This window comes from Chelon labrosus (assembly GCF_963514085.1).
Source record: "Chelon labrosus genome assembly, chromosome: 13".
Taxonomy (NCBI): Eukaryota; Metazoa; Chordata; class Actinopteri; order Mugiliformes; family Mugilidae; genus Chelon; species Chelon labrosus.
Window position 1 is genome coordinate 27853386 of NC_140346.1, and position 25174 is coordinate 27878559.

Genomic DNA, 25174 nt, shown 5'->3' on the forward strand with positions numbered 1-25174 from the left:
TTTAGAAACAAGCCCAAAGCGACCGCGACCCACGACTACCAATAGACTTGGCAACACCGGCTCAGAGGGGTTAAAGCATCACTGTGACGACTTTTGAACCGTTAGCTCATCTCAGGCGAAGAAAATGATTCTGTGTCTGCATCCTTATTTAACAGAGAGAAATGGACTCTGTTTAAATAAAACCAGTAAAACCAACAGAGAAGAAACTACTGATGTGCTTTTGGCAGTTAAACTTAACTTTGGATTTAAGTGTAAATCTTTTTTATAATTAATAATATGAGATAAATTTGTTCTTAGAGCAAAGAACAAAGACACAAATCATTAATAACGAAGCTGGGCTGTCATTTTTCTTTTTATCCTGATACTTGCAGTGCTTCATGTTGACCTGCAGAGGGAGCTACACACACACACTCTTCATGTAAGATGCTTAGACTGAAAGTGAGTCCCTGAGTCTCTGCAAAATAACAGAAAGAAGCTTCAACTTCAGGCCAGGGAGATTTATTTAAAAGCTGTTGAGCTGCATTTGTCTTAGTGTACCTAATGAACTGGCCACAGGTGATTTGATTTACAGCTTTAAGCCCTCAGTGACTTCTGATGAGAGTTGGAATATTTGTGCGGGACAAGTGGATTTTGTCTCCCAAGATCGACAGGAACAGGAGGAAAGATTCCAGGAAATGCTTGTTCCAGAAAACTATATTAATGATGGAATAGCAATGGAAGAAGGTCACGTGGTTTGATGAGTCCAGATTTCCCCTGTTCCAGAGTGATGGGGGCATCAGGGTAAGAAGAGAGGCAGATGAAGTGATGCACCCATCATGCCCACTAGTGTCTACTGTACAAGCCTGTGGGGGCAGTGCTATGATCTGGGGTTGCTGCAGTTGCTCAGGTCTAGGTTCAGCAACATTATGTGTCCAAAGAATGAGGTCAGCTGACTACCTGAATATACTGATACACATGGATTGGCCACCACAGAGTCCAGACCTTAACCCCATTGAGAATCTTTGGGATGTGCTGGAGAAGGCTTTGTGCAGTGGTCAGACTCTCCCATCATCAATACAAGATCTTGGTGAAAAATGAATGCAACACTGGATGGAAATAAATCTGGTGACATTGGAGAAGATTATGGAAACAATGATACAGAGAATGAGTGCTGTAATCAAAGCTAAAGGAGGTCCAACCTTTTTTATTGGCCAGGCAGTGTACATTGACCACAGTATAAGTATGATGATGCCCTTTGAGGTGTCCTGTCCTCTCTGAGCATCATCCTTACATCTGTGACAATGGAGTGCATTAGATTGTCATTTACATTTAAAAAAAAAAAAACTGATAATCTTAAAGCTACTTATGTACCTGAGGTATTTCTGATATTTCTTCATGTGTTTCCCTGTTTGCAAACATTAGAAGACCTGCTCCTTCAAGAGGTTGTGTACACATTCACAGAACTGTAAACCATGGACAAACATGTAACTGAGACGAATAAATAAACACTTATCGATAATGTTATACAGTTACAGAGTTTGAAGAAAAATCCCTTTCAGTTTGTTCTACTTAAAAAGTTAACAGTAAACAAGTTTTGGTTATTTTAAAATGTGGAGGTTTTACAGGACTCAGTGTCACTTGTTCAGAGGAAGTGAAAGAATTTAAAGTTGTTTTAAGGTTAAATGGGAACAATAAATATATATATATATTATTCAAGTATGAGTACTTAGTTGTGTCTAAAACCATGAACCAAGGCTATTGCATGTTGTCCTTTGGTAGAAGTTCAGTGTCTCTCAGCACAGTATCAACAGCCGGCACGAGTTTCTCAGTGAAGTTCAGCAGTCTGCCGTCATAAATCAGTTTGTCATGTGTCGGCTCGCTTTGAACTCTGCAAAGACAGGAAGCAGAGAACAGTTATTCTACGTCTGCAGCCAGATGCCTGACTGCTAAGGACACGGGTTTAGGGCAAAGTGCATAAAAAATCAAGCTGAGCTGCTCTTTACAAACTAATGGTAGGCATCCAACCCAAAAAATTAAAAGGCATGCTTCAAAATAGCTCCTTTGTCCGTTGCCATCATCCACTTCCACAAACATGTTGTGAAGATCAGACTGAGACAAATCCCTGATTTATTTAAACTAAACCAGGCACTGAACCACACCTGAGTCTCAGTACACTGATCAGGCAAAACATTATGACCACCTTCCTAATATTGTGCAGGTCTCCCTTGTGGTGACTCATCAAAAATGGACATGGGCCTTCTGAGGGTGTCCTGTGGTGTCTGGAAACAGAATGTTGTCAATGGGGGGGACTTTGAGGGGAGGGGCCTCTGTGGATCATCCCACAGATACTTGATCAGTTTGGGATCTAGTGAATTTGGAGGCCAGGTCAACACCTTGTGCTGTTCTTCATGTTTTTTTTTTAGTTGTTCCTAAAGTGTTTTTGTGTGTGTGTCTGTGTCAGGCTGCATCCTGCTGGGGATGGCTGCTGCCATCAAGGAGTGTCATTGCTATGGGGTGGGGGTGCCTGGTCTGGTCTAGGTGGGTGCTACATGTCTAAGTAACATCCACACCAATGAATGCCAGGTCCAGAGGTTTCCCAGCAGAACACTGAACTGTCACAAGATGGTTGATGTTATTTACTTCTACTGTCAGTGGTTTTAATGTTGTGGCTGATCATTGTATGTCTTCCTGAGTGTGAGAGAAATCTTTATCTGTGTAGAGTATTAAAGTAAAAAAGTGAAAGCGAGAACTGGAATATTAGCAGTAAAAAAAATTTCTCTCTCCATAAAACTAAAAGCTAAGTTTCTATCTTGGTCTAAACACCATATAATTATATTTTTTGTTGTTGCTGTCTTAACCTGTAACGTGAAGGACCTGACTCACAGTCTAAACACAAAACAGTGCAGCCACACATATGAATAAGAAACACTCCAGCGTCAGTCTACCTGGTGTGGTACAGTCTCACTATGTTCCTGTCGACCCAAGCACAGCCCTTCTGTGATCTCACTAGTCCGTGGACGGTTGCTGAGAACACAGCTCGGGGGTTGACGATGATTTTGAAGTTGCTGTACTGAGTCTTTGCTTTGGGTTGTTGGTACAGGTGGGAGAAGATGTTCACCCCCCTCACATTCTTCCAGCGCTCCTGCAGGGACAGGGTTTGGGGCGGTGGAGGAGCCCGCATGATCGGAAATTCGTTATTCTCAAACTTGTAACACTTGTCTGCACCGTATTTCTTCTCCAGCAGTGGCAACAACTCCAACCAGCTTGTAAGAGAAGGATTTAAAAAAAAAAACACATTTTTCATATTTAAAGCAGTGTATCAGCAAATGATAAGGCCTTCATTATGCACCATGACTCACTCTAAGTACATTGAGTGTGTAATGGTGTGTTAGAGTTTGTAACTATTAAATGCTGTCAACTCATCTTGCACTCAGGGGCGTGTACTCATTTTGCAGCCAATCAAACTCATTCTGATATTTTTATGTCCCTCCCACTTCCTGCTCTCCCTGGGAGGTGCCTCTTCAGGGAATTGTAACTGACCAATCAGTGCGCACTGGGCTTTTTGAGAGGCAGCTAAATAAACTGACACAAACCACACTATAACTTTGACTGCCAGATCTGAAGCATCACTCTGAGTCTGTACATCATACCATCACTTCACTGTAAAAACTCAAAAACTCATTAACACCATAAAGAAAGGTGCTACCTGTTGACTGACTGGGGCAGTATGAGCTCGTCCATGTCGTGCAGGGCCACGTATCTGGACCGGTACATGTACCTGTACACGCAGTCATTGAGAGCAGGAATCTGACCAAAGTAGTGGATGTCACCTGGACCGAGTTGAGGATTGTGGCTGCGAGATACATTCAAATATCTGGACATAGACCAAGGGATCACCTCCACCAGTCCTGAGAGGGAGACATTAGAAGCACAGCAAAGTAGTGTTAGTCTTTGTTGCACTGTTAGTTTTGACTTTTGGGTTCTACAAATAAAAATCTTAAAATTCAGAGGAAATCCAGCGCGTTTTGATGCTATATGTTTGGTGCGCTGGTACGATCACTGGTGAAATATGGTTTGACTTTTATTGTAAAGCAGCCATACAAACTACTACTGGGTATTAGAGTTAGTGTGAATAGTCCTGAGATTAGCTCCCATGAACTCTGTAGAGGAAGGGAAAGGGTCATACATACTGCCTGGCCAAAACAAAGGCGCCACTTCCTTTAGCTTTGATTACAGCACACATTCTCTGTGGCATTCTTTCGAAAAGCCTATCCTGGCTGTCATTGGGTGAGAGGCGGGGTACACCAGTCTATCCCATGGCTGTAGTTGCCAGTCCATCTCACTGATTAGTGGTTTTCTTAAGGCTACACAGCTGTTCAGTCCCAATCCCTTGAGTTCCCTTCACATTGTACGTGTGGAAATGTTCTTACTTTCACTATTAAACATAGCCCTGAGTTCTACTGGTGTTTTTCTTCCATCTGATTTCACCAAATGTTTAAGTGATCACTGATCACCATCAATCAGGAGTTTTTTCCGACCACATTTCTTCCTGGAAGACGATGGTTCTCCACTATCCTTCCAGTTTTTAATAATGCGTTGGACAGTCCTTAACCCAGTTTTAGTAGTTTCTTCAATCTCCTGAGATGTTTTCTCTGCTTGATGCATGCCAATGATTTGACCCTTCTCAAACAGACTAACATCTTCTCCACGACCACAGGATGTGTCTTTAGACATGGTTGTTTAAGAAATGAGAAGCTACTTATTGCATCAGTTGGGCTTAAATAACTTGTTGTCAGCTGAAAGATAATCACCCATGCAGTAATTATCCAATAGGAGGCTCCTACCTGTTTGCTTAGTTAAATCCAGGTGGAGACTTTTTTTTTGGCCAGACAGTGTATCTCTACTGCAACTTCTGAAGATAGACACATATATGTAAAAAACACCAAACTCCACCTTTGTGTGTGTAGTAGTCCAGTATGCGCTGTGTTTCAGAGCTGCAGCTGGTCTTATAGATGACAACTCTGTTCACCCCCAGTAACTGCAGCATCTCCAAACTCTGGACCAGCTACAGTAAAACACACATTTAGAGAAAACCAAAATGGAAGCGTCAGCATGCACGACAACTCTTGGTTTCTCCATTTTTATAGTTACAAGAAACACTGGACGAAATATTGTCTGCTAGATATTAAAGCCAGAGAACATAAGGAGCCAGATGATTTTCTCTTAGTCCACCCAGTTTTATCATTTTGCATTTTTTCATTCTGTACATTTTGTTTGTTTGTCTTTTAGTGAAATAATGAAATGTGACGAGGCGTTTACCTGCAGCACGTTGGTGAAATCATACATGGTGGAGAAGCAGACAGTGAAGTTGTAAGGAAAAGAGTGGCCGTCAACCTTCTGGTGCTTCACTTCCAAAAACACTTTGTGATGTTCATCTAAGAGGAAACAGGAAGTCACAAGTCTGTAAGTGTGCTTCATCTGAACCTGAGGGTTTGCTATCCATCCAAATATATTCATTCATTCATCTTCTATACCCGCTTAGTCCTGTTAAGGGTCGTGGGGGTCTGCTGGAGCCTATCCCAGCTGTCATCGGGCGAGAGGCGGAGGGTACATCCTGGACAGGTCGGCAGTCCATCGCAGGGCCAACACAGAGACAGACAACCATGCACACTAACACTCACACCGACAGCCAATTTAGAATCCATCCAAATAATATAATATAATATAATATAATATAATATAATATAATATCCAGATCTTGGTATATCCAAAAAACAAGCTGAGACAACTGGATTTATACGTTTCTTTGATATAGCTTGGATGAGCTTGTTTCAGCTCGTTTTTATATTTTTTTTTTTAGGAACTATAACATAGCATGGAATAAAACCTGCCACATGGAGCTCCTTCCATACCTTCATTGTAGTCTGCAGCAGAGGTCACAGCAATCTGAAACGGTGTCTCACAGAATAACGGGACAGGACACATGATGGATGCCGTCCCATAGGCGAAGCCAAAGTGATCGCTGTTTACGTTGCAGACACCTTCAGAGACGTGGAGCCTCCCTTGACAACGGAGGAGGCAGCGATAGTCTACCTCCTCTTTCACCTTCACCACCGCAATAACACGAACCTGCAACAAGAAGAAGGAGGAAGGTAATTACAGTAATTAAACATTGTTTTATTTGATTGATTTTCTGATGGATTTATGTTTGCATGTTCTGTAGTTGACTGTGTGAAAGACGCCAAACATTTCCTGGAAAGGTACATTTACAGGAAGTTAATATACTTAGTTGGAGATGCTTATTAAAAACAAGAGATAAAGCTAGCGGAAACTGATAAGACCACGGTCACATGGGCCTGAAGAATGTTGACTACTTCTAGGGAATTGTCTGCGGGAATAATTACAGAGTTGATGCCTAATCTGGCCACTAGTTTTAAAGTTTGTTTTTCAGTCAAAAATATTTCTACATGAAGTCCCTGTGATCCCTGTGGACACTGAACCCACGTGCATTATTGCCACCAAATGGAGAGAAACTGCCGCTTCCTTCACTGACCTCCTTTCGTTCTGTGCGGCGCTCCAGATGAGCCGATATCAGCAGCGTCTTCGTCCCGGTGACCGGCACAAAAGGCGACTCTTGATCACGATGAACTGCATGAGTGAGAAATGGAGTCTAACTGCTCGACAAAAGCAGCACATTTCTCCACAGAGCTAAACATTTATACTGACATTTATGGTACAATGATTGTTTTTGAGAATACAAACTTCGTATTTGGCTGCATATTGATAATATTAACCCAAAGTGTTTGATGTAAATACCAACTTCCTGTAGTTTTTAACATACAAAAAATCTCTTACCTGTTTGTTGACCAAATCTGTAGGGCGATGGGACTGGAGGCTTGGAGCTCTCTGGGCTAATCTTGAACCTGCAGAGTCAAAGAAATGATTCAGATGAAGTCATTTGTGTAGAGAAGAGTTCAAGAGAAAGAAGGAGGCTGATCATGAAACATTTTCTCAGGTTCTCTATTATTAAAGTGAGTTTTCTATTAAATAAACAAGAACAAGTTGTTAAAGACCTGAAGCTTCCATCCACATCAGCTGTTTGTCCCATTCACAGTTTCTGAGCAGTGAAGCTCAAAGGCTGATTGATGCTTGGTAAGAATTTATTGAATTAAATATGATCATTTCTGTAAAGAAATAGCCACAACATTATGACCACTGACAGGAGAAGTAAATAACATTGACCATCTTGTGACATTTCAGTGTTCGGAACCTTCTTGCTGTGAGGCATCAGTGCTAACTACCATACCACTGTGCCGCCCCTAAAATTGAGGTGAATTGAACTGAATATTACATATGCATAATATATTGTTGTTCTTGTGCAAACCTCACATACTGTTTTTAATTTTTTTGTCACAGTGGTGCCAATGTAATACTGTACGCTGGAATAAAGAATCTTCACCTGGATCAGAAAAGCTCTGATCTTCATCCACAAACTGGATGAACTAAACACCTGCAAAAATATCGGTCGGACAGATGCTTCAACAAACAGGCACATTAAAAAAATAACAACAACAACAACAACAACAAAAAGCAGCTGGCCCCAGAAGCAGCAGGTGCAAACTCCAGATCTTCGTCTACGTTAACTTCAACTATTATTTCCACACAGGAACAGCTGTAAATGATTAGCAACTTGTCAGATGTCAGGAACTGCTAGAGCTACCTAGATTAATAGGGCACGAATGAAAACACTTTAATCAACACAATGATTAACACAATCTCCCCACAGGACCATTTCAGAGGACGAGCTTCAACACCATCAAAGGTTTACCAAATGGTGGTATGTGATGACGCTGAATTTATTTTCCCTTCGTAATGATGAAAAAAAAAATAAGGTTTTGCCAAAATATTAGTATTTTCAAAATTCAGGTTAAAAAGAGTCGTCTACAGATCAGGGGATAGCTTTAGATCAGCACTATAGGGAGGTTTCTGCAAGATGTTCCTCAGAGTTTTCAAACATCTGTATCATGAACTATCATGCACCAACTGAAGGGACAAGAAGACCACCTCCCTGGTAATGCTGCAAAGAAGGTGTTGAGGTCAACAAGAAATTGTTGGCCAGAATAAAATCAATAGTGTAACCTGAGAGGTTGCTGCATTTCATGCTTCCTGTCAGAGACATTCAGAACACAATTAGTGTTTATCTTCAGCTGCAGAGTGCTGACAGAAAAGAACCACATTCTTTATTATCAGATCAAGTGTTTAACTACTGAAGCAGATCTATTACATTCACCCACCTGTAGGACCAGAGGAGGAGGAGGAGGACCAAGATGACAGCAATGATCAACATCCATTTAAATCTCTTTGGCGTAGGTGTCAGCTGATGCTTATCCTTCATCATGGGGGTGCTCCATCCACCTGCTGCTGTTTGGGGTCAGATATGCTTCCTCTAACGTTTCTCTCTGCCACAGAACACACAGACATGGTGGGGGAAAAGTTAGTTAAAGGAAGCTGCTTCAGACTCAAGAAGAATTAAACTGATTAAAATAAAAAATTCAGCAAGATTTAAATGTGTTCTGGTTGTGCAGGGTTAGTTTCCAGCTGAACTCTTTGCTCTCTGTGTTTGTTGAGTGTTAACTATCAACCTAGGGTCGTTTCCTTTCAGAAGCTGCAGTCACAGAAATAAAAATAACCAACACACTGAACAGGATTACATTTCAAAAATAAAATTTAAAGCATACAAAAAATGACGATGACAGCATAAATGAAGCAGACGGCTTGATGTTGGTGCTGCAGACCTCCTTTCATTATGTCTCTCCATCTGCTTCAACCAGCATTATCTATTTACTTCCAACAGTGTATTCACCTCACTGCTATCACTCTAAGATGAATTAATATCTCAGTTTGAATAGTGAAGCTTTACAGTCTCAACCTTTGCTCTGTGAGATGACATGATGTTTCTATATATGACTTCCTGTTAGATTCACATTAAATAGAAAACCTGACGTATAGCACATCAGTTAATCTTTACATCGAGTGTGTTTGCTGAAGGGAGATTAGAAACAGGAAGCAAGTGTTTAGGTCGGTATAGCTACTTCCTAATCTCTACCTGTAAATGAGCTTTACAACAAACTGACATTGACATACAGTGGATGGAAAAAGTCTCCACACTCCTGTTAAATGCCATCTTTCTGTCATGTAAAAAAATAAGACCAATATTTTAGGAGGAGGGTAGTAAAAATAAAAAAATAAAATAATGTAGCTGCATAAGTGTGTACACCGTCTTATAGCTGGGGATGTGGCTGTGTTCAGAATTAATTCAGATGAATTCTGATTAACCCCAAATGAAGTGCAGCAGTTCTAGACTAGTAGACTTTTCAGAAGCATCACAGGGATCTCGCTGTTAAAAGGTATCAGTCAGGAGAGGGGTACCGAATAATTAGAAAGGCATTAGATTTATCATGGAACACAGTGAAGACAGTGGAGAAAATATGGCACAACAGTGGCAATACCAAGAACTGGACGTCCCTGCAAAATTGATGAAAAGATGACAAGAAGACTCAGGTAAGATGCAGTAATTTATGTCAAGTCCTGACTGTGTTGATGTGACAACACTCTCCTGTATTCTTCATGTGTCTGGGTTATGGGGTAGAGAGGCAAGACAGAAGCATTTTCTTATCAATCCAAGCTCTCCTATCCAAGCAATCCTCCTAAAATTATGAAAATGTGTTAAAACCAAGGTTGACCTTCTTGGCCATAACTCCAAAAGATACACTGCCTGGCCAAAAAAAAACGTCTCCTCCTGGATTTAACTAAGCAAATAGGTAGGAGCCTCCTGTTGGATAATTACTGCATGGGTGATTATCTTTCAGCTGGCAAAAAGTTATTTAACCCCAACTGATGCAATGAGTAGCTTCTCATTTCTTAAACAACCATGTCTAAAAGACACATCCTGTGGTCGTGGAAAAGATGTTAGTCTGTTTGAGAAGGGTCAAATCATTGGCATGCATCAAGCAGAGAAAACATCTAAGGAGATTGTAGTAACTACTAAAACTGGGTTAAGAACTGTCCAACGCATTATTAAAAACTGGAAGGATAGTGGAGAAGCATCAGGGTAAGAAGAGAGGCAGATGAAGTGATGCACCCATCATGCCTAGTGTCTACTGTACAAGCCTGTGGGGGCAGTGCTATGATTTCGGGTTGCTGCAGTTGCTCAGGTCTAGGTTCAGCAACATTATGTGTCCAAAGAATGAGGTCAGCTGATTACCTGAATATACTGAATGACCAGGTTATTCCATCAATGGATCATATTCCAAGATGACAATGCCAGGATTCATGGGGCTCAGATCGTGAAAGAGTGGTTCAGTGAGCATGAGACATCATTTTAACACATGGATTGTCCACCACAGAGTCCAGACCTTAACCCAATTGGGATGTGCTGGAGAAGGCTTTGTGCAGTGGTCAGACTCTCCCATCATCAAAACAAAGTCTTGGTGAAAAATGAATGCAACACTAGATGGAAATAAATCTGGTGACATTGGAGAAGATTGTAGAAACAATGATACAGAGAATGTGTGCTGTAATCAAAGTTAAAGGCGGTCCAAGGAAATATTAGTGTGTGGGACTTATTTTTTGGTGGCAACTTTTTGTTAGTCCAGGCAGTGTAAATTTGGTGCAAAACCATCACTGCACTTCACCCAAAGAACACCATACCCACAGTGAAGCATGGTGGTGGCAGCATCAGGCTTTGGGACTGTTTTTCTTCATCAGGAACTGGAGCCTGAGTCAAGGTGAAGGGGATTATGAACAGTTCCAAATACCAGTCAGTGTTGGCACAAAACCTTCAGGCTTCTACTAGAAAGATGGAGATGAAGAGGAACTTCAACTTTTAGCACGACAGCGACCTAAAGCATCGATCCAAATCAACAACAGAATGGCTACACCAGAAGAAGTTTAAGGTTTTGGAGTAGCCCAGATGGACCTAGACCTGAATCCTACTGAAAATCTGTGGGGTGATCTTAAGAGGGCTGTGCACAGGAGATGCCTGAGAGATCTGGAGCAAAAGCCATGTTGATAGACTGCTACCCAAAAAAAATCAAAAGGTGTTTCAACAAAGGATTAGTTCAATGCAACCACATTATTTTATTTTTTTTTATTTTTACTACCCTCCTCCTAAAATATTTCATTTTTCTTTTTCAGTTGAGTTGTACAGGTCATAGGTCACATTAAAGGTGGAAAAAGTTCTGAAATGATTGATTTTGGTCTTATTTTTTTGCATCACAAAAGCCTGGCATTAAACAGGGGTGAGTGGACGTTTTCTATCCACTGTATGTAGACACACTGGGAACGCCGACATCAACGTTAACAACACCTGCTGTAGGGAAACCACATCAATACTCCACTCAGGATAAGTTCAGAGTAAATCCTACGAATAAGAGGCAGATAAATTAGTGAATTGGTTTAAACTGAGTTAAAGTGAAGTAACGTCTTGGAGCATTGTGTAAAAACTCTCAGTTAAAATACTGGTTTATTTTAAACTCTGAACCAGGAACAGAAATATGAGACAGGAAAGAGACTAAGAAGTGCAGAGCCCCATGATGACTACGGGCAATGCCTTTTACATTATCACCAGAGTTAACGCAAGTTCATGCAAAGTGCTGAAGTGAGGGTTGTGAATGGAACAACAACAGGAAGTGTTTCTTCACATGAAAAGTGACACGTAGAAATAATATCCTTGAGGAAATGCAGAGGAATGAACTGTGTGTGAAGGTTCAAATAAAACAAAGCTGAAAACAGGATCAGCTACAGGTGAGTGTCAGGTTTTTATCAGACTCTAGACTCATGAGTTTCAGGTGATCAACACCAACAGATGCTCACATTTAAACCCCAACTCCCTGACAGTCTATTAGAACCAAAGACCTGGATGAAATAAACGCCTTCAAGAAACCCAACCAGTCCAGAAATGAAACCTGATTACAGGAGAAATCTTCACGTGGTTCACATCCTGTTTATTTTCTGTGTTCAGGGCTCATTTCTGTTTTTGGTGTTCTGTATTAAAACCAGCACAGACACCTAGAAAGAAGAACAGTGAAATGAAAGACAACCTTTCACCCAGATCATGTCTTAATCTAGTTCTGAGCATGTGGACGTGTGACAGCAAACCTGTTACACGTCGTTACATTAGTTTCTAATAACGGATTCAACTGTGCGTTTTTTTTTTTTTTTTTTATTATTGTGGCTGTAGTTTTTCACAACTGTACCTAATGTTTTGATGAGTGTATATTAATACGGAACTAGTACTAGTTCATATTTATTATCAGTTTAGTTTGTAGAACTATTAAATTGTTGAAAGACCGCCAACATCAACTCACTTAGAACGCATTCACCTAACATTTTGTCAAGTGAGCGCATACTGGCACCTTTTTCTTCGTCTCGTTATTTCTGAAACCAGCACCTGAAGATGATTTAATAAATTAAATTAAAGCTCAGACGGCCGTCCGTCTGAGTTTGAGGGACAGGAGGAAAACTTCAGAGACACGTTTCAAAATGGATGCAGTCGTTCACAAACAATAATGTTCAGGTGGAAAAGTTCACATGTGGGAGATGGGGGGGTTCCTGTTTCCTGGCTCTGACCATGTTGTTTTAGTCAACGTTTAACATAAACCTTTTTGAAATAGATTTAATTACTCACTCCTCTGCAGCCTGACGGGTCCTCACAACGCCTTTCACTGTTAAAGTCTTCACTGGTCGTAAACTCTTCTTCAGTCAAAGTCACAGACGAGTTTGTAGTTTCTAAATGTTCTGAGCCACAGGAAGTCGGAGGTACATAGTTCTTATCTGCGTCAGGGCTGTAACAGCTTTTCCTCCCAAGATAGTAGTTTCAAGTGTTGCATTCAAATTGTCCTTAGACAACTGAGTTCCTTGAAGTCGCTGTAGTCTTCTTATCGATGCACTGACGTCCGCCGTGACACGTTGCCTGACACTGTGAGTCGGGTGAAAAATAGTTGCTTTTAAAAGCCTCTTTCCTGCCGTTAAATATGTCTGTGAAGTCTCTCAGTCATTCAGTTCATGGTATATCCAACCCCCCCCAAAAAAACAAGTTGAAAATTCCATTTCGACTCTCCACCAGCCTTTTACAACTGAACAAACTATTTGGATGAAACATCTTCAATAATCCATACGTGTCCTTTGTTTGATTGTTTTCTGGATTATTATTATTATTTTTTGTCTCTATTCTGAGATGAAGTCGACTTGCTATGCCTAAACAGTGATCCTTTTCTGGACATGTTTCGAGATGTATTGCATAATTTCCCGTTATAGGGTGTGACTTCCTCTTTGTGGCAGAGCAGTGAAGTCAGATCAACCAGGTCTGTGAAAACAAGCCCAGAACACGCGACTTTTTTTCCACGGAGCCCTCCCAGGAGAAAAAAACAAATAAACTGAGTGCAGGGTTTTACAATCCGTGGGGACGGATTTTAAACTGTGGGTACAGATAGTCAATTCGCATTCATGTGGGCAGATTAGTAAACTGCGCAGTTTTGCAAAACTGTAACCCCCCTCCCCGCCCCCACCTCTAAACCCGAGCATCAGGAACTTTCACTTTCTCTTATATTTCTTCCCGTTATTCGCCCTCCTTGTCCCGGGCATTTTCCTAACCAGAAAAAATAAAACTGCTCTGCCTCTGATTGGCCAGTAGGCTACTCGATGGATCAGAGCCAATAGAAGCAGGATGCGGGTGGGGAAAAACTCTGCTGCAGGCAAGACAAACCTCTACGTTTAAATAACATATAGAAAATATCTGCTTGACAACTTATTATGGAGCTGGGGACAGGCCCACATAAACAATTACACTTCAGAAACAAGCCCAAAGCGACCGCGACCCACGACTACCAATAGACTTGGCAACACCGGCTCAGAGGGGTTAAAGCATTACTGTGACGACTTTTGAACCGTTAGCTCATCTCAGGCGAAGAAAATGATTCTGTGTCTGCATCCTTATTTAACAGAGAGAAATGGACTCTGCTTAAATAAAACCAGTAAAACCAACAGAAAAGAAACCAGTGATGTGCTTTTGGCAGTTAAACTTAACTTTAGATTTAAGTGTAAATCTTTTTTATAATTAATAATATGAGATAAATTTGTTCTTAGAGCAAAGAACAAAGACAAATCATTAATAAAGAAGCTGGGCTGTCATTTTTCTTTTTATCCTGATGCTTGCAGTGCTTCATGTTGACCTGCAGAGGGAGCTACACACACACTCTTCATGTAAGATGCTTAGAGTGAAAGTGAGTCCCTGAGTCTCTGCAAAATAACAGAAAGGAGCTTCAACTTCAGGCCAGGGAGATTTATTCAAAAGCTGTTGAGCTGCGTTTGTCTTAGTGTACCTAATAAACTGGCCACAGGTGATTTGATTTACAGCTTTAAGCCCTCAGTGACTTCTGATGAGAGTTGGAATATTTGTGCGGGACAAGTGGATTTTGTCTCCCAAGATCGACAGGAACAGGAGGAAAGATTCCAGGAAACTAAACCTACTGAACAAGTGTTAGTCACAGAGGTGAGCTCTGTTCATGACTGTATGAGCACTAGAGGATGCTCCAACTTCAACTGTTCTGTGATGAAAGTCGACTGGACACAGACTAGTCTCTGATGACGTCAGTAGAAGTAATAAAACTATATTCTTGACCTGAATCCATCTGCTGAGAACAAACAGCTCATGTGCTGCAGACTGTGAGCTGCAGATATGTATAGCCTGTATAAAAACAGGCAGCACCTCAGCACCATCAGTAGCATTTAATAGTACTCCACATCGTGTTGTTAGACGGGATAGGGTAGCAGCTAATAACTTGACATTGCAGTAGTACTTTAGTTGTATTTCAGGACTGACATGTCAAGGTAGTATGGGCTTCATAGAAATGAGAAGCTACAGATGTTCCTAATAAAAAACCCAACTCTCCCAGCAGTCAGTTAAAGCTCAAGACCTGGATGGAAAAAACAACAACTTTGTTTAGTAGAAAAATCTAATTTATATTTTATTTTTGTCATTATTTTAAACTCAACATTTCATGCATAATCAGAATATACACCACCTCGTCAAAAAAAAAAGTCTCCACCAGGATTTAACTAATCAAATAGGTAGGAGCCTCCTATTGGATAATTACTGCATGGGTGATTATCTTTCAGCTGACAACAAGTTATTTAACCCCAACTGATGCAATGAGTAGCTTCTCATTTCTTCAACAACCATGTCTAAAGACACATCCTGTGGTCGTGGAAAAGATGTTAGTCTGTTTGAGAAGGGTCAAATCATTGGCATGCATCAAGCAGATGTTACGTCCGGCCTAGTTGAACCGAATGCAACAAGAAAAGGAAGGATGCTCCCCTCTTTCCCCACTCCCAAGGATGAATATGGCCACAAAGCTACAGTCCAACAAAAGATCATTTATTGAAAACAATGGTAGCATTTAGCTTCAGGGTGAGCATGGCCCAAAACAACAAACAAAACAATCTGACCCAAAACTAACTTACCTAGCCAAAAAACAAAGAAAACAAATTACAGGTTTCTAACCTGACTCCCTATAAAATAAACAGGAGAAAAAGGAGATAAACAAAAAGAGCTACTCACCCCTACTACTACCTGGACTGCTAAAGTAAAGTCTCATCAAACATTACAAATGCAACATGACACAACGTAGTACAACCGAGCCTGGTGCAGTTGGGAGTAGGGTGAAGAGAAGTGGGCGAATGGCTTATAGCAGCTCCATCCGTCCATTCATCCATTCAGCAGCCGGAGAGAAACCAATGGTGGTAGCACCACCCTCAGGCAAGAAGGAACAGCACCTGGAGAAAGAATCTTTAAGAGTGGTAACACCAACACCCTCAGGCAGAGAGGAACAACAGCACAGAACAACACATCACGACCAAAAGAAATACTAAATTATGACCCTGGGTCATAACAAAGAGAAATCATCTAAGGAGATTGTAGAAACTACTAAAACTGGGTTAAGAACTGTCCAACGCATTATTAAAAACTGGAAGGATAGTGGAGAACCATCAGGGTAAGAAGAGAGGCAGATGAAGTGATGCACCCATCATGCCTAGTGTCTACTGTACAAGCCTGTGGGGGCAGTGCTATGATCTGGGGTTGCTGCAGTTGCTCAGGTCTAGGTTCAGCAACATTATGTGTCCAAAGAATGAGGTCAGCTTACTACCTGAATATACTGATACACATGGATTGGCCACCTCAGAGTCCAGACCTTAACCCCATTGAGAATCTTTGGGATGTGCTGGAGAAGGCTTTGTGCAGTGGTCAGACTCTCCCATCATCAATACAAGATCTTGGTGAAAAATGAATGAAACACTGGATGGAAATAAATCTGGTGACATTGGAGAAGATTATTGAAACAATGATACAGAGAATGAATGCTGTAATCAAAGCTAAAGGAGGTCCAACCTTTTTTATTGGCCAGGCAGTGTACATTGACCACAGTATAAGTATGATGATGCCCTTTGAGGTGTCCTGTCCTCTCTGAGCATCATCCCTTACATCTGTGACAATGGAGTGCATTAGATTGTCATTTACATTAAAAAAAGCCTGATAATCTTGAGAGTTTGAAGAAGAATCCCTTTCACTTTGTTCTACAGAGACTTGGATTATTTTGCATTTCTATTTTTGCAGTGAGAGACTCCAGATGCTGATGTTTTTTCTGAACAAATGCTGAACTTTAACCACAGAAGGCAAAAAAATCTCCAACCTCTTCCTCCTCATTACTTAAAAAGTTAACAGTCAATAAGTTTTGGTTATTTTAAAATGTGGAGGTTTTACAGGACTCAGTGTCACTTGTTCAGAGGAAGTGAAATAATTTAAAGTCATTTTAAGGTTAAATGGGAACAATAAAAAAAAAATATATATTATTCAAGTATGAGTACTTAGTTGTGTCTAAAACCATGAACCAAGGCTATTGCATGTTGTCCTTTGGTAGAAGTTCAGTGTCTCTCAGCACAGTATCAACAGCCGGCACGAGTTTCTCAGTGAAGTTCAGCAGTCTGCCGTCATAAATCAGTTTGTCATGTGTCGGCTCGCTTTGAACTCTGCAAAGACAGGAAGCAGAGAACAGTTATTCTACGTCTGCAGCCAGATGCCTGACCGCTAAGAACACGTGTTTAGGGCATAAAGTGCATAAAAAAACAAGCTGAGCTGCTCTTTACAAACTAATGGTAGGCATCCAAACCCAAAAATTAAAAGGCATGCTTCAAAATAGCTCCTTTGTCCGTTGCCGTCATCCGCTTTGAGGGGAGGGGCCTCTGTGGATCATCCCACAGATACTTGATCAGTTTGGGATTTGGAGGCCAGGTCAACACCTTGTGCTGTTCTTCATGTTTTTTTTTTAGTTGTTCCTAAAGTGTTTTTGTGTGTGTGTCTGTGTCAGGCTGCATCCTGCTGGGGATGGCTGCTGCCATCAAGGAGTGTCATTGCTATGGGGTGGGGGTGCCTGGTCTGGTCTAGGTGGGTGCTACATGTCTAAGTAACATCCACACCAATGAATGCCAGGTCCAGAAGTTTCCCAGCAGAACATTGAACTGTCACAAGATGGTCAATGTTATTTACTTCTCCTGGTGGTGGTGGTGGTCATAATGTTGTGGCTGATCATTGTATGTCTTCCTGAGTGTGAGAGAAATCTGTATCTGTGTAGAGTATTTCAATTTGATTGCATATTCATGAGAAAACAGCATATTAGGAGAGAAAAAAGAGAAAAAAGCGAGAACTGAAATATTAGTGGTAAGAAAAATTTGTCCCTCCGTAAAACTAAAAGCTAAGTTTCTATCTTGGTCTAAACACCATATAATTATATTTTTTGTTGTTGCTGTCTTATCCTGTAACGTGAAGGACCTGACTCACAGTCTGAACACAAAACAGTGCAGCCACACATATGATCTGAATAAGAAACACTCCAGCGTCAGTCTACCTGGTGTGGTACATTCTCGCTATGTTCCTGTCGACCCAAGCGCAGCCCTTCTGTGAGCTCAGTAGTCCGTGGACGGTCGCTGAGAACACAGCTCGGGGGTTGACGATGATCTTGAAGTTACTGTACTGAGTCTTTGCTTTGGGTTGTTGGTACAGGTGGGAGAAGATGTTCACCCCCCTCACATTCTTCCAGCGCTCCTGCAGGGACAGGGTTTGGGGCGGTGGAGGAGCCCGCATGATCGGAAATTCGTTATTCTCAAACTTGTAACACTTGTCTGCACCGTATTTCTTCTCCAGCAGTGGCAACAGCTCCAACCAGCTTGTAAGAGAAGGATTTAAAAAAAAACATTTTTTTTTCATATTTAAAGCAGTGTATCAGCAAATGATAAAGCCTTCATTATGCACCATGACTCACTCTAAGTACGTTGAGTGTGTAATGGTGTGTTAGAGTTTGTAACTATTAAATGCTGTCAACTCATCTTGCACTCAGGGGTGTGTACTCATTTTGCAGCCAATCAGAGTCATTCTGATATTTTTATGTCCCTCCCACTTCCTTCTCTCCCTGGGAGGTGCCTCTTCAGGGAATTGTAACTGACCAATCAGTGCACACTGGGCTTTTTGAGAGGCAGCTAAATAAACTGACACAAACCACACCATAACTTTGACTGCCAGATCTGAAGCATCACTCTGAGTCTGTACATCATACAATCACTTCACTGTAAAAACTCAAAAACTCATTAACATCATAAAGAAAGGTGCTACCTGTTGACTGACTGGGGCAGTATGAGCTCGTCCATGTCGTGCAGGGCCACGTATCTGGACCGGTACATGTACCTGTACACGCAGTCATTGAGAGCAGGAATCTGACCAAAGTAGTGGATGTCACCTGGACTGAGTTCAGGAATATGGCTGCGAGACACATTCAAATATCTGGACATAGACCAAGGGATCACCTCCACCAGTCCTGAGAGGGAGACATTAGAAGCACAGCAAGGTAGTGTTAGTCTTTGTTGCACTGTTAGTTTTGACTTTTGGGTTCTACAAATAAAAATCTTAAAATTCAGAGGAAATCCAACGTGTTAGGGTTAGGGTTAGGGTTATCATTGGGTGAGAGGCGGGGTACACCCTGGACTGGTCACCAGTCTATTCCATGGCTGTAGTTGCCAGTCCACCTCACTGATTAGTGGTTTTCTTAAGGCTACACAGCTGTTCAGTTCCAATCCCTTGAGTTCCCTTCACATTGTATGTGTGGAAATGTTCTTACTTTCAACATATTAGGAGAGAAAAAATGCTTTAAACATAGCCCTGAGTTCTACTGGTGTTTGTCTTCCATTTGATTTCACCAAACGTTTAAGTGATCACTGATCACCATCAATCAGGATTTTATTCTGACCACATTTCTTCCTGGAAGACGATGGTTCTCCACTATCCTTCCAGTTTTTAATAATGCGTTGGACAGTTCTTAACCCAGTTTTAGTAGTTTCTACAATCTCCTTAGATGTTTTCTCTGCTTGATGCATACCAATGATTTGACCCTTCTCAAACAGACTAACATCTTTTCCATGACCACAGGATGTGTCTTCAGACATGGTTGTTTAAGAAATGAGAAGCTACTCATTGCATCAGTTGGGGTTAAATAACTTGTTGTCAGCTGAAAGATAATCACCCATGCAGTAATTATCCAATAGGAGGCTCCTGCCTACAGTCAGGTCCATAAATATTGGGACATCGATACAATTCTAATCTTTTTGGCTCTATACACCACAATGGATTTGAAATGAAACGAACAAGATGTGCTTTAACTGCAGACTTTCAGCTTTAATTTGAGGGTATTTACATCCACATCAGGTCAACAGTGTAGGAATTACAACAGTTTGTATATGTGCCTCCCACTTTTTAAGGGACCAAAAGTAATGGGACACATTAACAATCATAATGATAATCACAATAAATTTTAATACTTGGTTCCTTTGCAGTCAATTACAGCCTGAAGTCTGGAACGCACAGACATCGCCAGACGCTGGGTTTCATCTCTGGTGATGCTCTGCCAGGCCTCGACTGCAACTGTCTTCAGTTCCTGCTTGTTCTTGGGGCATTTTCCCTTCAGTTTTGTCTTCAGCAAGTGAAATGCATGCTCAATCGGATTCAGGTCAGGTGATTGACTTGGCCATTGCATAACATTCCACTTTTTTGCCTTAAAAAACTCTTTGGTTGCTTTCACAGTATGCTTCAGGTCATTGTCCATCTGCACTGTGAAGTGCCGTCCAATGAGTTCTGAAGCATCTGGCAGAATATGAGCAGATAATATTGCCCGAAACACTTCAGAATTCCTCCTGCTGCTTTTGTCAGCAGTCACATCATCAATAAATACAAATGAACCAGTTCCATTGGCAGCCATACATGCCCACGCCATGACACTACCACCACCATGCTTCACTGATGAGGTGGTATGCTTTGGATCATGAGCAGTTCCTTTCCTTCTCCATACTCTTCTCTTCCCATCACTCTGGTACAAGTTGATCTTTGTCTCATCTGTCCACAGGATGTTGTTCCAGAACTGTGAAGGCTTTTTTAGATGTTGTTTGGCAAACTCTAATCTGGCCTTCCTGTTTTTGAGGCTCACCAATGGTTTACATCTTGTGGTGAACCCTCTGTATTCACTCTGGTGAATTATTCTCTTGATTGTTGACTTTGACACACATACACCTACCTCCTGGAGAGTGTTCTTGATCTGGCCAACTGTTGTGAAGGGTGTTTTCTTCACCAGGGAAAGAATTCTTAAGTCATCCACCACAGTTGTTTTCCGTGGTCTTCCAGGTCTTTTGGTGTTGCTGGGCTCACCAGTCCTTTCTTTTTAAGAATGTTCCAAACAGTTGATTTGGCCACACCTAATGTTTTTGCTATCTCTCTGATGGGTTTGCTTTGATTTTTCAGCCTAATGATGGCTTGCTTCACTGATGGTGACAGCTCTTTGGATCTCATATTGAGAGTTGGCAGCAACAGATTCCAAAGCACACTTGAAATGAACTCGAGACCTTTTATCTGCTCCTTGTAAGTGGGATAATGAGGGAATAACACACACCTGGCCATGTAACAGCTGAGCAGCCAATTGTCCCATTACATTTGGTCCCTTAAAAAGTGGGAGGCACATATACAAACTGTTGTAATTCCTACACCGTTTACCTGATTTGGATGTAAATACCCTCAAATTAAAGCTGAAAGTCTGGAGTTAAAGCACATCTTGTTCGTTTTATTTCAAATCCACTGTGGTGCTGTATAGAGCCAAAAAGATTAGAATTGTATCGATGTCCCAATATTTAAGCACCTGACTGTATTTGCTTAGTTAAATCCAGGTGGAGAACTTTTGTTTGGCAAGGCAGTGTATTTCTACTGCAACTTCTGAAGATAGACACATATATGTAAAAAAAACACCAAACTCCACCTTTGTGTGTGTAGTAGTCCAGTATGCGTTGTGTTTCAGGGCTGCAGTTGGTCTTATAGATGACAACTCTGTTCACCCCCAGTAACTGCAGCATCTCCAAACTCTGGACCAGCTACAGTAAAAAACACATTTAGAGGAAACCAAAATGGAAGCGTCAGCATGCACGACAACTCTTGGTTTCTCCATTTTTATAGTTACAAGAAACACAGGAGGAAATATTGTCTGCTAGATATTAAAGCCAGAGAACACAAGGAGCCAGATGATTTTCTCTTAGTCCACCCAGTTATATACTTTTGCATTTTTTTTTCATTCTGCACGTTTTTTTTTTTGTTTCTTTGTCTTTTAGTGAAATAATGAAATGTGACGAGGCGTTTACCTGCAGCACGTTGGTGAAATCAAACATGGTGGAAAGGCAGACAGTGAAGTTGTAAGGAAAAGAGTGACCGTCATTCTTCTGGTGCTTCACCTCCAAAAACACTTTGTGATGTTCATCTAAGAGGAAACAGGAAGTCACAAGTCTTTAAGTGTGCTTCATCTGAACCTGAGGGCTTGCTATCCATTCAAATATAATATAATATAATATAATACAATATAATACAATATAATATAATATAATATAATATAATATAATATAATATAATATAATATCCAGGTCTTGGTATATCCAAAAAACAAGCTGAGACAACTGGATGTATACGTTTCTTTGAAATAGCTTCTTGGATGAGCTTTTTTCAGTTGGTTTTTATATATTTTTTAGGATCTATAACATAGCATGGAATAAAACCTGCCACAAGGAGCTCCTTCCATACCTTCATTGTAGTCTGTAGCAGAGGTCACAGCAATCCCAAACGGTGTCTCACAGAATAACGGGACAGGACACATGATGGATGCCGTCCCATAGGCGAAGCCAAAGTGATCTCTGTTTATGTTGCAGACACCTTTATAGATGTGGAGCCTCCCTTGACAACAGAAGAGGCAGCGATAGTCTACCTCCTCGCTCCGTTTCACCACCGCAATAACATTAACCTGCAACAAGAAGAAGGAGGAAGGTAATTACAGTAATGCAACGACGTTGCAGGATCCCTATTGATTTTGTTGTGATTTTTCTTCTTCTTCTTCGCCTTCGGTTTCTTCTTTTCCCCTAAAATGTGTCTGCTCAGGACAAACTGCAAAGGCCAAAGGCATCAAACCTGGTAACTTGGTCGAAGTCCTAGCATGTCACTTTGCCATGGTGTCAATACACATGCCTACAGCTAGGTGGCGCTAAAATAAGCCTCACATTGCCTCTGATTCCTTACATAGCACTGGTTCTAATGGACTAGGCCACGCCCATTTCCGCCTGCCATTTTTTTTTTCTGCCTTTTTGAAAAAAATGCACCTCAGAGCAAAATCAGCTCCTCCTAGCCGGTTCATCCAATTCTCACCAAACTTGGCATGTATCATTTATGGACAAAGATAATGAAAAATTCTCTAAAGAACTTTAGCAGGGTTATTGATTACAAAGTTAATCGCTAATTCATTTTTATGGCATGGCACAGTATAACTCCAAACCTAATATTTTGTGAAGTATATACCCAAACTTAATCAAACTTCATGGCATTGATAATAATATGATTCTGTACAAGCAGCCCAATATTTGTGACCCTTGGTCTCTAGGGGGCGCTACAAAAGCAACAATTCAATATCTCAAAAACTGCAATAGCTAACTTCAGGAAATTTGGCATACACAATCTGTAAAATATTGTGTAGATGCCCATCAAGTTGCGTGACATTATGTCTACAGGGGGCCACGGAATATACTTCGTTGGAGATGCTTATTAATAACAAGAGATAAAGCTAGCGGAAACCATAAATGAAGTTCATCTGATGGTTCCTGAGTTACTTCTGATAGCAATAATTTATGATTGAATGATGCTATGACAACAATATCCCTTATATTTGTGCACAAACGAAATGTGTTTATCTTGCAAAACCACAGTAGATGTTTCAAAAATATTTCCACATGTGTGACATACTGTGATCCCTGTGGACACTGAACCCACGTGCATTATTGCCACCAAATGGAGAGAAACTGCCGCTTCCTTCACTGACCTCCTTCTGTTCTGTGCGGCGCTCCAGATGAGCTGATATCAGCAGCGTCTTCGTCCCGGTGACCGGCACGAAAGGCGACTCTTGATCCCGATGAACTGCATGAGTGAGAAATGGAGTTGACAAAAGCAGCACATTTCTCCACAGAGCTAAACATTTATACTGACATTTACGGTACAATGATTGTTTTTGAGAATAAAAACTTCTTCTTATCTGGCTGCATATTGATAATAAAGATCAAGGGGCACATGGTTGGAATTATTAACCCAAAGTGTTTGATGTAAATACCAACTTCCTGTTGTTTTTAACATACAAAAAATCTCTTACCTGTTTGTGCTCGTGGACAAAATCTGTAGGGCGATGGGACTGGAGGCTTGAAGATCTCTGGGCTAATCTTGAACCTGCAGAGTCAAAGAAATGATTCAGGTGAAGTCATTTGTGTGGAGAAGAATTCAAAAGAAAGAAGGAGGCTGATCATGAAACATTTTCTCCGGTTCTCTATTATTAAAGTGTGTTTTCTATTAAATAAACAAGAACAAGTTGTTAAAGACCTGAAGCTTCCATCCACATCAGCTGTTTGTCTCATTCACAGTTTCTGAGCAGTGAAGCTCAAAGGCTGATTGATGCTTGGTAAGAATTTATTGAATTAAATATGATCATTTCTGTAAAGAAATAGCCACAACATTATGACCACTGACAGGAGAAGTCAATAACATTGACCATCTTGTGACAAGTCAGTGTTCTGCAGGGAAACTTCTGGACCTGGCATTCATTGGTGTGGATGTTACTTAGACATGTAGCACCCACCTAGACTAGACCAGGCAAACCTCACATACTGCTTGTAACTTTTTTGTCACAGTGGCGCAGATATAATACAGTATGCTGGAATAAATCTTCATCCATGAACTGTAACTAAACACCTGCAAAAATATTGGTCACATTGATGCTAAAACACACAGGTGTAAACTCCAGATCTTCATCTACGTTAACGTCAACTATTATTTCCACACAGGAACGGCTGTAAATGATCTCCCCACAGGACCATTTTAGAAGACGAGCTTCAACACCATCAAAGGTTTACCAAATGGTGGTATGTGATGATGCTGAATTTATTTTCCCTTCGTAATGATGAAAAAAATATGTATATATATTTTGCCAAAATATTAAAGAGTATTTTGAAAATTCAGATTAAAAAGAGTCGTCTACAGATCAGGGGATAGTTTTAGATCAGCACTATAGGGAGGTTTATGCAAGATGTTCCTCAGAGTTTTTAAACATCTGTATCATGAACTATCATGCACCAACTGAAGGGACAAGAAGACCACCTCCCTGGTAATGCTGCAAAGAAGGTGTTGAGTTCAACAGGAAATTGTTGGCCAGAATAAAATGAATAGTGTGACCTCAGAGGTCGCTGCATTTCATGCTTCCTGTCAGAGACATTCAGAACACAATTAGTGTTTATCTTCAGCTGCAGAGTGCTGACAGAAAAGAAACATATTCTTTATTATCAGATCAAGTGTTTGACTACTGAAGCAGATCTATTACATTCACCCACCAGTAGGACCAGAGGAAGAGGAGATAGAGGACCAAGATGACAGTAATGATCCACATCTGTTTAAATCTCTTCAGCCCAGGAGTCAGCTGATGCTTGTCCTTCATCGTGGACATGCTCTGTCCAACTGCTGCTGTTTTTGGTCAGATATTCT

The 25174-nt window shown here is 41.0% G+C and overlaps 2 protein-coding genes across 3 annotated transcripts; both read right to left on the reverse strand.

Moving 5' to 3' along the window:
- Nucleotides 1-525: 525 nt before the first annotated feature.
- Nucleotides 526-13464, reverse strand: LOC311498840 (uncharacterized protein). Of its 2 annotated transcripts, none has more exons than XM_084559606.1 (10): nt 12668-13464; nt 8274-8438; nt 6835-6902; nt 6533-6627; nt 5892-6108; nt 5299-5414; nt 4933-5044; nt 3698-3887; nt 2925-3242; nt 526-1867 (listed from the first exon to the last, which is right to left on the reverse strand). In XM_084559606.1, the coding sequence occupies exons 2-10, from the start codon at nt 8375-8377 to the stop codon at nt 1735-1737; spliced, it is 1353 nt and encodes a 450-aa protein (XP_084415732.1). In that variant the 5' UTR covers nt 8378-8438; nt 12668-13464; the 3' UTR covers nt 526-1734. The 2 variants fall into 2 exon arrangements, with proteins under 2 accessions (XP_084415732.1, XP_084415731.1); XM_084559605.1 differs by having other exon boundaries at nt 3686-3887.
- Nucleotides 13465-16305: 2841 nt separating this feature from the next.
- LOC311498130 (uncharacterized protein) lies at nt 16306-18221 on the reverse strand. The gene is made up of 2 exons (XM_084558571.1): nt 17940-18221; nt 16306-17064 (listed from the first exon to the last, which is right to left on the reverse strand). Exons 1-2 carry the CDS (start codon nt 18173-18175, stop codon nt 16932-16934), a joined length of 369 nt encoding a protein of 122 aa, XP_084414697.1. The 5' UTR covers nt 18176-18221; the 3' UTR covers nt 16306-16931.
- Nucleotides 18222-25174: the final 6953 nt, after the last annotated feature.

Coding starts and splice junctions, on each gene's coding strand:
- LOC311498840 (XM_084559605.1), bottom strand. CDS start 8,377: ATGATGAAGGATAAGCATCAGCTGACACCTACGCCAAAGAGATTTAAA. Junction 6,109..6,532: donor GCCGCACAGAACGAAAGGAG/GTCAGTGAAGGA, acceptor TTCTTGTTGCAG/GTTCGTGTTATTGCGGTGGT. Junction 3,888..4,932: donor GGACTACTACACACACAAAG/GTGGAGTTTGGT, acceptor TCTCCCTCTCAG/GACTGGTGGAGGTGATCCCT.
- LOC311498130 (XM_084558571.1), bottom strand. CDS start 18,175: ATGCGGGCTCCTCCACCGCCCCAAACCCTGTCCCTGCAGGAGCGCTGG. Junction 17,065..17,939: donor GCGAGAATGTACCACACCAG/GTAGACTGACGC, acceptor CTGTCTTTGCAG/AGTTCAAAGCGAGCCGACAC.